General features: G+C 51.2%; 1 protein-coding gene across 1 annotated transcript in view; it reads left to right on the top strand.

Annotated features, from left to right (window-relative positions):
- The first annotated feature begins 3,381 nt into the window (after positions 1-3,381).
- The window catches only part of Adam33 (ADAM metallopeptidase domain 33), a 13,341-nt gene continuing 5,070 nt past the window's right edge, over positions 3,382-11,652 (top strand). The window contains exons 1-10 of the mRNA XM_028755420.1: positions 3,382-3,800; positions 4,215-4,285; positions 6,000-6,079; positions 8,475-8,551; positions 10,195-10,273; positions 10,446-10,522; positions 10,625-10,814; positions 11,024-11,089; positions 11,174-11,245; positions 11,349-11,515. Coding sequence (XP_028611253.1) covers positions 3,382-3,800; positions 4,215-4,285; positions 6,000-6,079; positions 8,475-8,551; positions 10,195-10,273; positions 10,446-10,522; positions 10,625-10,814; positions 11,024-11,089; positions 11,174-11,245; positions 11,349-11,515 — 1,298 coding nt within the window. The remainder of the gene's footprint in view (positions 3,801-4,214; positions 4,286-5,999; positions 6,080-8,474; positions 8,552-10,194; positions 10,274-10,445; positions 10,523-10,624; positions 10,815-11,023; positions 11,090-11,173; positions 11,246-11,348; positions 11,516-11,652) is intronic.

Raw genomic sequence — 11,652 nt, forward strand, 5'->3', positions numbered from 1 at the left:
CTCCCCTCCTCTCCCCTCCTCTCCCCTCCCTTCCCCTCCCCTCCTCTCCCTTCCCTTTCTATCCCTTCCCATCTCTTCCCTATCTCCTCCTAGACAAGGCCCCATGTAGCTCAAGCTGACTTCAATCTCATTATGTAGCTGGGAATGGATGACCTTGAACTTCTGATTCTCAATCCCCATTTCTTTTTGTGCCTGAATATCGTATTTTCTCTGGGAGCCCGTCCAGCAATTTCCTTCAATAAACTTCATTCCAGGGTACAGTACAACTGGAGTCAATTTTCTTCTTGCAATCAAAATGTCTAGGCTAGAATGTAGAGAATTCAAATATTAAATACTAGCATCTCAGACACCATCTGTGGGCACGTGGCCAGGGAGTATAAATCACACAATGTTTGCCTCATACTGTCTGCTGACGTCATCTGGGTCCCTCCTGCTCCTCACAGCTCCTCACATGATGCCCCCCTCACAGGATGGGCTGCTCACTCACAGGGACCAGCACAGGTTTGGCATAGGACAGGTGGCACTTGGTTCTTGTACATTGTTGTTGAGTAGAAGCACAGAAAACCAGCTTTACCAGAGGCAAGATGTTCCAGGAAGACCAAGAGCAAAAGCCACACCCAAAGGGTGGTGGCTGCTGAGGGTTTGGGGACATGTGACTTGAATCTTTGCTGTCAAACACTTCCAAGAGAGTTGTTGGAGATTGCTTGAGGGAGTTGTTGGGGCCAATCTCCAGTGGTCTAAAGCCCCTCAGAAATAATTACGTAGCTGTAATTCAAGCACAATATACACACATGGTAAGTGTATTAGCACAACGGCTCTTTGTGTAATACATATCAGATCAAAAAGCAAAAATGCCAGCAGTCTGGAGTACCCTGCTCCCAACCCCTGCCCAGTGTACTTGCTAGCTTGAATAATCAAGCTAATCTAAAAATCAAATACAATACCATAGATTTGTCTTTTTCCCCGTGTTCTTTATAAAAAATGGCATCATACTTTAAACACAAGAACTTTGTGAGATGATTGGCCAGTGTCACTTAAGGGTAAAATATTCTTCTCTTGACCCTAACATTCTTGGGCATATACTCAGGAAAAATGAGGGCGTGTGTCACCCTGAGATCTGTACTAGAATGTTCATGACAGTGTTACTCATCATTGCCAGGAACTGAAAACAAATGCTCTGCAGCAGGGGGATGGCTGAGTAGACTGTACCATGTCCACACAGCTATGAGAAGCTGTGCCTGCAGCCGAGTATGGTTCTCAGATGCTCAGTGGGAGGGGCTGGCAGCGAGGACCACAGCTGCCTGTGGCAGTTACGTTTCCTACTGCTGAATCAAAGGATCTGACAAAGGCAACTTAAGGAAGGAAACATTTATTTTGGGTCACAGTTAGTAGGCACAGTCTCACCCTGATCCGGAAGGTGGCAGCAAAAGTGTCTCTAGCTGAGGGGGCAGGAGTGGGCGGCAGCTGGTCACATGGTGTCGGTGAGGAAGCAGACAGAGAGGTGGAGGCACCATTTGCTTCTTACCTTTCCTCTTCCTACCCAGTCTAGGATTCCAGACCATCAGGTATTGCAGCCCACATTTGGAGAGGGTCTTCTAGTCTCGGTTAAAACTCTCTGGAAACACCCTCACTGACCTGATGTGCCCAGAGGTGTATCTCCTAGGTGATTCGCAAACCAAACAAGTTCACAGTGCAGACCAAGGACAGACATAGTTTAGGAATGGGAGAGCTATTGGCGGGCAACAGGGATTGGCAGGAGCCACAGTGGCGCTTCGGGTAATGCTGAGGAGGACAGGCTCACTTTGTGAAAATCTGATGAACTGCTCACTTTTCTGAATATATATTTTGGAAAGAAAGTTTATTTTTAAAAAAATTCTGCCACTTTACCTGCGTCTTGTGTTGTGTACCGATATGGAAAGATACCTTGAGCCCAGGAGACTGAGATCAGCCTGGGCAACACAACAAAACCTCATCTCTTAAAAACAGAACATATTGGGCGTGGAGGTGCATGCCTTTAATCCCGGTACCCAGGAAGCAGAGTGGAACACCCTTTTAACTGTCTCAAATTCAGACCCAGGGGCTGTCCAGTGGCAGGAGAATCCATGAAAAAAAATGTGATCATAGTGATACAGTTGGAAACTACTCAGCAACAGAAATAAATGAACTAAAGGCGGAGGTGATGACAGGCTGGGTAAAACTCACAAATGGGAAAATACAGCCCGTACGCCAGCCAAAGCTAATCTCTTTTAAACACAGAGTCCTTTACACTGTTAAAAGAATGACCAACCACTCGCTAGAAAAATGAGCTATGTATGAATGAGTATGTTGTTATATTTTTAAAAAGCTGTATCTAAAACAGCAGCTAACGTAAGAAATTGGTAATAGGGGCTTCCTGTGGGAAACGAGGATCGAAAGGATGGAGACTAAAGATTTTCCTAAGCATTTTAAACTTTTTCCTTTGTTCATTTGTTTGTTTTGTTGTTGTGGTGGTGGTTTTTGATTCTTTTTGTTTGATTGGTTTCTCTATGCAGCCCTGGCTGTCCTGGAACTCACTCTGTCCACCAGCCTGGCCTCAAACTCAGAGATCCTCTTGCCTCTGCCTCCCAAGCACTGGGCTTAAAGGTGTGCGCCACCACTGCCCAGCTTGGGCTTGTTTTTTGAGATAGGGTCTTGCTGTGTAACTCCAGCTACCTCTGAAGTGCTGGAATTACAGACATGAACTATGGTTATCTTTCAGTCTCTCTCTCTCTCTCTCTCTCCCTCTCCCTCTCCCTCTCCCTCTCTCTCTCTGTGTATGTGTGTGCGCGCGCGCACGCGCAGGGAGGTGGGGTTGTCCTCCCCTCTCTCCCCTTCCCTTCCCTCTCTCTTCCATGAGACCTCTCTCTATATTGACCAGGCTGGCCATCTTGAGTGTCCTGTCTCGATCCAATTGCCTGATGTTTGAATTGTATAAATTTTGTTTTTTTTTCTGTCCTTGGAACTTTTACATTCCAAACTCTCACAACGAAATTATTAAACAGCTTATTTCAAAGTTAAATCTCTTGCTAACCAAAATCCTGCCAAGCATACGGAGTGATCTTTCAACACGAAAGCAATGTTCCTAAAATTTGGGGAAGGATCCCTCATGCCTGGGGGTCTGTGGTATAGTACAATTCTGTCCTGACCATCGCTGTCCCTCTGCCCTGCACTCACCACTGCCAGAAACCAGAGACTTCAGCAACGTCCCTACAGTCCCTACGTACCCAGATGCAGCTGAGCCGCAGTGGGACAGCTTCACTGTGAAGGGACACTAGGTGCAGGTAAACAGATCCTGGGAGGAATCCTAGCTCAGAGCAGGTAGAAAGGCAGGTCCACATGTCACTAGGGAGACCAGGACCAGAGATGTGCCCTGGGCAGACCGGATCGGCTGCGGGGAATCACTTAGCCAACACCTCTGTTCAGCACCAGAGAGGCTCTCTAAGAACCTTCCCGGACTTCCCGCTCTCGCCTCCCTTTGCCAGCGTGGGTAGGATTGTTGCCAATGACGCCAGGAAGGGTAGTCCTGGCTCCCGCAGCACGGACTCCTATCTTGCAGGCCAGGGTAGGGACAGGCTCCTGCGAGGTGGCGCGAGGCCCGCTGAAGGCGGGAGGAGGCGGGCCCCCTCCGGCCGGGGTGGAGCCAACAGCACAGCAAGAGTGAGAGGCACAGGCACTCCTAGCCATGGGCTCGGGGTGCCGGAGATCTGGGGGGTCTCCCGTGCTGCTATTGCTGCCGCTGTTGCTTCCCGCGTGTCTGCTGCGGAGCGCTCGGATGTTTCCAGGTGAGGATGCGGGCCAGGGGCGCGTCTAGGGCAGGGTGAAGCGGTGGTGGTCATGGGTTCCAGTGCAACTACTGAAACACAGAGTTCCCGACCTTGGGCTACCTGGCCAGGACACAACGTGGGAAGGGAACATGCCCCTGGGGTGGCCCTGTAGCAGGCTTGCCAACACTTAGCAAAGCAAAGAGGCAACTCTACTCTCTCTTCAGTACTGCCCAGCTCTTAGCTCTGCTCCAAAGCATCCGCACCTCCAGACTGCCAGGCCAGAGTGTCTTCCTCCTCCGGGAAGGAATGGTGCACTGGGGTCCTTGGAGTCCTGGTCTGCCCACAGGCCTAGCTGTCCCATTCGGCTCATCCTCCCTTTATCTTGGGTCTGGGCAATGTGTACGGTGTTTATACAGGTGTTTTATGTGGCAGTTCTTCGAACAGGGATATCTGCATAGCTGTGCCTGGGACTGCCACTTTCTCTTCCTACTGTAACCTCTCTGGTATGACAGGGCTCTTAGCATCTCCAAGCCTGTAGGGTGAGTCTCCAAACTCCACACAGCAAGCACCTGGCTGGCCAGAGACGACTGAGGAGGAGGCAGCAAGGGCTGAGGGCTGGATTGTTGGGCAGCCTGGAAGCCACTCCATACCAATGGACTGCTGCTTTGTAAGGGTTCTGAGGGGGCTAAATGACAGCTTTTAGCCAGAGGAGAGTTGATGGTGGGGAGAGAGAGCCTCTGTGTTCCCCAATGCAGACTGGCTTCCTCAGTTTCCACTTTAGTCTACCCAGACTCCTAGCTCCATCCTTGCCTCCTTCCTGAAGGTGGCCTTGCAGGACTGCACAGAGAACACTCACACCTAAATCCGTATCCTGCACCCTTGGTGACCTGAGGCCAGCAAGACTTGGTTCTTCATAGCCAGTTAAGCCTTCTCTTGGCTGAAAGATTTTTTTTTTACCTCCAGGAAGGCTTCTCTGTCCTTCCTTCTCCTCCTCTCCCTTTTCTCTCTTCAATCTCCCTTCCAAAGCCACACCCTCATCCCCAGTGGCATGATGGCTCATTAATTAAGAAGCACATGTGATTTTAAGGACGAGGTTCCTGGAGCTGCTGCTATTTCTGATTTTAAAAATGTGTCTGAGCATTTTGCCTGCATGTACATCTGTGTACAGTGGAGGTTCCAGGAAACCTGGGGGCCAGAACAGGGAGACAGATGCCCTGAAGCTTGAGTTACAGATGGTTGTGAGGCACCATGTGGGTGCTGAGAACTGAACCTGGTTCCCTGGAAGAACAGCAAGTGCTCTTAACCACCAATCCACCTCTCCAGCTCCTATCCCAGGGTTTTGATGTCTGGGATCTAGAGAGGAGGTGGAAGAGGAACATGGAGCTAGGATGGCTCAGGAGCCAGTGAGAGTTCTCAGCACAGGCAGGGCCAGAGCTGGGGGTGGCTGGGGTTTCTTTGGTTTTTTGTTTTTCTGTAGCCTGGGCCAACTGGAGAATGTAATGCTAGAGGGGTAAGTGGGCTTGCTGCTGTCTCTGTCTGCTGGAGCCTGGCTCCTGCAGGATAGGTCCTGTGAGTGTTTCTGGGACCAGATAGGAGAGGGGAGGTAGGAACATTCCTGAAGAACATTCCAACACCCTCTGAGTAATGCTTGGCTCTGATACTCCTCCTGGAGCCCCCTTGGACATGCCTGGCCCAGGATCACTGAGCCTCTGAACCCCAAGTCCTCCCTTCACCTTGACAAAAAGAGGAGGGGTTCTGGACGAGGTCCCCCAGAGTCCTGCCACCAGCATCACCCCTAATGGGAGCCAGGAGCTCTGGGAGAGGCATCTGGCAGCTGTCTTACTCAGATGGCAGAGGAGGCCTCTGGTTACACATCCCTCACACTAAAGGCATCTACTGCCCAGTCTAAAAATACCCAAGGCTGCCTCCTTCTTCCCAGTCCCTCTGCACTGGGATCTGGGCTTCTACCCGGGACCTCTAACCTCAAACTAGCTCCCCAAGCTCTGGCTGCTCTCAAATTCTCCAATGAGGAGGTTTCCTGGTGCCTCAGTTTCTCTTTTGCCACCTCCCTGGTTGCTTCTCCCTTCGAGGGATGCCCTGTGAATACCAAACCCTGGGAATGCTACAAATGGAGTCCAGCTTTCAGGACCTCTCCTTTCCCGGTGGCTTCCTGCTCCTAACTGCTTATTCTAACACTATTCTCTGTTTTCATCCCAGGAAAGGCCCGTGGAGAGCTAGTCACTCCCCACTGGATCCTGGAGGGCGGACTCTGGCTCAAGGTCACCCTGGAGGAGCCAGTAAGCATCCATTATCCTGTCCTTATTCGGGGCCCTGGGTCTCAGTCTCTTTGTTCTTCCCCTCAAATGCAGCATGACAATTTTTCTGGGGTTCTCTGAACCAAATCACTGTACTGTTAAGCCACTCCCTGCCGGGTGGGTGGGACAAGGAGACTTCTAGATGGCGTGAGCTTGCACACATGGAAGTCATTTTGGGCTTCCTCCCTCCCACCCCATTCTATTCCTGGCCCTAACCCTCTTCTCCATGGGGAAACATCCAGGCTATCCCCACTCAACTAGGCAAAGATGAGTTCAAAGTTTGGGGACTACAGCCTTTCAGGAGCTGTGTGTGGTGTGTGGTGTGTGTGTTGTGTGTGTTTGTGTGTGCGCGCGTGTGTGTGTGCGCGCACATTCCATTCTATTCTGTCTTGTTATGATTGAGGCAGGGCCTTGTTATCTAGCCCTGGTGGGCTTCAAGTCAAGAGCTTTCAAAGGAAGGACACAAAAATATCCCCCTTGGTCACGTTTATGGGGAACATGTGACTCTGGACACGCCACTGTCCTGTAACCTCAGTTTCCATGGCTGGAAGCTGCCTGGGACAAGAAAGCCGTGGTTCATTCTCCTCGTGTCCCCGGATGTATCCTCACTCCAGTTTGTGTCTCCGGAGCCCCACCCTGCCTCCTCCTGACTCCTGTTCATTGTATTCTCCAAGAAGAGCTATGTGTGCCATTAGAGCTGGGCTGCATATGAGGAGCCTGGCACTGGTATGCCTATTTTACAGAGAGGCAAACTGAGTCCCACAGAGCTTGTAAAATCACTCATGCTTGAATACATCATTGGGCCTAGAAGCCAGAGGCCCCCTAAGATCTAAGGGCTTCAGACTGTGAGCTGCCTTATCCTTCTTTCCTATAACTTCTCAAGCTGGAGAGAGTTTGATTTTGTACCTCCAGATAGAGGGTAGCCCCAATGTCCAAACCTGCGAGTGTTGCCACAGTGACTATGGGTTCCCAGAAATCTAAACCTTCCAAGTCAGGGCCTTCACTGGGGTTCCTCAGACCTCTAGGATTTCTCTCAACTAGCCAAGCAAAGATGACATGTGGACACATACGGGTTCCCCTGATTGTGACCTCTCTCCTTGCCTGGCTTGGTCTGTGAGAGGATCCCAGAGGGGCTCTGCTCTGCGTTAGGAAGCCTGTGAGGACAGGACAGGAGGAGCTTCAGCGGGGTGTGTATATTTCACCAACAGGATCATACTGCAGGATGGGGATGGGGCACAGAGGGGAAGGGGGGACCCTGGAGCAGAAGTAAAAGCAGCAAGGGCTGCAGAGGGAAGGGACCTTTACTGGGGCCACTGCCTTTCTCCCAGAGCAGACATTTTCCTGTAAAGGAAGAGGCATTCCAACCATATAAGCTCATGTTTGGGCCCTCATAGAGCCTGTGGCTGGGGAAGTGAGGGCCATCTACTCTACACCTGCTGGGGAAGGGCCCCTGCAAGATTCTTGGCCAGGGTCCCAGCCCAGTGCATTTTGGGATAAAAAGGGAAAGTCACCGTAGATGGGGAAAACATCAAAAAATAAAATATAGCAGCCTCCCCTGGAATCTCTTGGGCTAGTTCCAGTTCTGGCTTCTAGCCAGGCTGAGTGGACAGCCCGAGAGAGGCAAAGTCAGTGAGAGGAGAGAGATGGCTAGAGAGCCAAGGCCAGCCCTTCTGACATTGAGCTGAGAGAGTCTACACTTTTCAGGGAGCCAAAGTTGGGGTTCCTGTTTACTTCATGAGTTCAGTTATGAGGTCAGCTGGAAGAATTTCAGAGGACCAGGCAGTTTGCTGGAATTGGAGGTGGAGGAAAAAGTCTGAGTTCTATCTGCAATGAAGGGAGGCAGCAAGATGGAGAGCTATGTAACAAGGTCTATGGTTTGGCTCTTGTTTGGCACATGCAAGGCCCTGGGTTCAATCTGCAGCACCCACAGCAAGCAAGCAAGCAAGCAAGCAAGCAAGCATACAAACAAAACAGAAACGACACCATAAGCAGTTCATGAGATGGCCAAAGCCGTACCCTGCCCAACGACTTCCATCACCCTTAGTGCCCACTGCCCTCTGTTCTCCCTGCCTTTCCATGGGGCTCCTGCTTATGGACACAGCATATGTCCATATGTCCATAGCAGACAGAGCAACCTAGGCAACTTAGCAAGTGCTATGTCCATAGATGGCTGTTCATGCATCTTTAAGCGTCCATTGTCACAAACACAAGCACTGGGAGCATCTCTGAGTTACAGCTCCCACACCTGTTTGCTCCCTGCGATGCAGGAGCCAGCTGTTCCTATGAGCTTATCACTAGGTCGCTCCACATCCTGCTGGTTCCCTGGCAGGCAGGTGGCCTGGAGGCCTAATGTGTCACTGCATTCCCTCTCTGTCAGATGGTGAAGCCTGACTTGGTGCTGGTGGCTTTAAAGGCTGAAGGTCAGGATCTCCTGCTTGAATTGGAGAAGAACCAGTGAGTACCGGCCTGGGGTTTGCTGAAGCCCAGACACAGATCCTCTCGGGAAAGGATCAGTGCTTTCTGTGGGGAGGCTGGGTGGGAAGCATGAGTGACAGGGGGAGTGGCTAATGTGTTGAGGCTACAGTGGACTGAACCCAGCTGTAGGTGAGGATGTGGCTGCTTCCCATCTCACACCCTGGAGCAGCAAGTGGCTCCCTCCTGGAGAAGCCTGAGCTCCATCCAGTGGGCATTGATGTTGATGATGACAGTTCATCTGGTCTACCTGGAATGTCTCCATCTGTGTGGAAGGGAACAGTGAAGAAAGAACTGGGGGAGTCCCAGTGGGGCCGGATCGAAGAAGGCGTCTTAGTACTAAATATCTTGGCTGGAAGAGTCAAAGAATGTGAGGTGGTAAAGGAGAGGGTGAAAAAGATGGAACCTGTAGACTCCATTGCCAACCGCATCATTCACTCCATGTCTGCTTTCTTGCTGACACTGCAGAAGGCACTCATTCACTTTATTCTCCCCCATGGAATCAGACAGACTGGGAACAAACTGTAAACACCAATCCAAACCACAGTTCTTAAGAGTGCCACATCCCTACCTGCTAAACAGTCTTGTACGTTTGTGCACACATCGAACGTTAGCATGTATGAGCACAGCCAGCAAAGAAGCAGAGTTGAAATGGGTATAAGGACATCTGGCCGTACAACAGCCTGGGATTTTGGTGGATGATCTGGAGGACAAGGTGAAGTTGGAGTCAAGATTTTCTGTAAGGGAGAGCAACTGAAGTCAGGCATGGTGGTGCAGGCCTGAGGCTGGGCATGAGAAACAGAGTCAAGTTGGGGCTTGCCTAGGTTATATAGAGTGAGTTCAAGACCAGCCTAGGCAACTTAGCAAAATCCTGTCTCAAAATGTAAAAGAATGAGGAAGGGGGAAAGAGAAGGAGAAGGAGAAAAGGAGGAGGAGGAAGAGGAAGGAAGGAAAGAAAGAAGAGAGAAAGAAGAAAGAAAGAGAGAAAGAAAGAAAGGAAGAAAGAAAGGAAGGAGGAAGAGAAGCAGAGGCAGCTATTCATTTATGGTTGTTATGTTCTTGGTGGGGGCAGGGAAGGAGACTGAGAATAGAGTCATTACTGAGTAGAGTCTAGCTCCAGGCAAAGGGAGCCTTGCTCAGGCAGGCTGAGCAGAAGCAGCTACAGGCAGGTGGGACTTTGTTTTCTGTGGAAGTTGGAATTAAGTGTCACTGAGGGACAGATGGAGACATGGGATCTAGCAATCTGAGGAGAACTGAAAGGCCTAGGGTCTGTTAGCAAAGGCAGGAGCACCCTGGCCCCACGTGGCATCTTTGAGGTGGTATCTCCTGACTCCTCCCCTTCACCTGCCTGCAGTAGGCTCCACAGCACCAAAGGTCCCCAGCCTGTTCCTCTGGGTGCTTCCCATACGCCCATTCCCTTGTTTAACGCACCTCAGGGCTCGCTCCAGACCTTTGTCTTCTTTTAGCCTGAGGTTTTCTCTTTGAGGCACTGTGCACAGCCTTTCCTTCACACTGCTCACCTCATTCAAAGCAGCTCAGCTAGCTCTCAGGAAGGAGAGCTGGAAGGAAGGGGCAGGAAGGAGGCAGGTCTAAATTCAGGGACTCCTAAAACTCCTGCTTTCCAGCAGGCTCCTGGCCCCAGGATACACAGAAACCCACTATGGTCCTGATGGGCAGCCCATAGTGCTGTCCCCCAACCACACGGTGAGACACTTTCCTGGGCTCTGAGAATGGTGGGAGAGGTGCATCCTAAACTGCTACCCTATCCTGTTTTGCTTGCCTAAGGAGGTTGTAGTCTGCTTCAGGTCCCACTTCCTCCTTGTCCCTCCAACTTGAGCCCCTACTGAGATTTGGGTATGAGCTTCCTCCTCCCTAGGATCATTGCCACTATCATGGGCGTGTGAGAGGCTTCCAGGAATCCTGGGTAGTTCTCAGCACCTGCTCTGGGATGAGGTAAGGAGTTGGGGGAGAGCGCCCCGGGGCTGCTGCTGAGGTGAGAGTTGTTTTTTTTTTTTTTTTTTTTTTCACATATCCCTGCCCTCCCCTGCACTCTAGTGGCCTTATTGTGCTCAGCAGCAAAATCAGCTATTATCTGCACCCTTGGATTCCTGGAGACATCAAGGACTTCCCAACCCACAAGATCTTCCGGATGGAGCAGTTGTTCCCCTGGAGAGGGGACCTGAGAGACAAGAACTCCCAGTACAAAGCAGGAATGGCCAATCTTCTTCATGTCCCCCAGAGCCGGGTAAGAGGCACAGACTAGAGTGAAACTGGTCCTTCAAAGCAGAGGAGACAGTAATGAAGGCCCTGGACGGGGTCTCCCTGTTTTAATTCGGAGGCTGAAGAATCAAGTCTGAGCAGAAGTTTAACTGTCCCCTCTCCCGCCCTCGGGAATTATGGTGTGTGGCTAGGATTCAGTCATGTAGCCTGCCCCTCACCATTTGCTTCTCACAGGTGAAGCGAGAAGCCCGCAGGAGTCCTAGGTACCTGGAACTGTACATAGTGGCTGACCACACCCTGGTGAGGAGAGACCTAAGAGGTCTGACTGGGCTGGGCTGGAGCTTACTAAGGTCCCTTATGACCCAGGGATTTCTGCCTTCTCAGTTCTTGCTTCAGCATCAGAACTTGAACCACACAAGACAGCGCCTCCTGGAAGTTGCCAATTGCGTGGACCAGGTTGGGCGGTTAGGACACTGAAGGCTGGGAGCGTGGCAATTGAAAAGCTCTGGCCCTGCACGGTGGGTGCCTGGTTTCTGGCCTCAGCGGGTCTCTTCCTCAGATTCTCAGGACTCTGGATATTCAGTTGTTGTTGACGGGGCTGGAAGTGTGGACCGAGCAGGATCTCAGTCGCATCACGCAGGATGCAAATGAAACGCTCTGGGCTTTTCTACAGTGGCGCCGTGGACTGTGGGCCAGGAGACCACACGACTCCACTCAGTTGCTCACGTGGGTGCCTCTCTCTCTCTCTCTCTCTCTCTCTCTCTCTCTCTCTCTGTCTCTCTCTCTCTCTCTCTCTCTCTCTCTCTCTCTCTCTCTCACACACACACACACACACACACACACACACACACACACACACACAC

This window comes from Grammomys surdaster, unplaced genomic scaffold (genome assembly GCF_004785775.1).
Source record: "Grammomys surdaster isolate TR1022 unplaced genomic scaffold, NIH_TR_1.0 129, whole genome shotgun sequence".
Classification (NCBI taxonomy): domain Eukaryota; kingdom Metazoa; phylum Chordata; class Mammalia; order Rodentia; family Muridae; genus Grammomys; species Grammomys surdaster.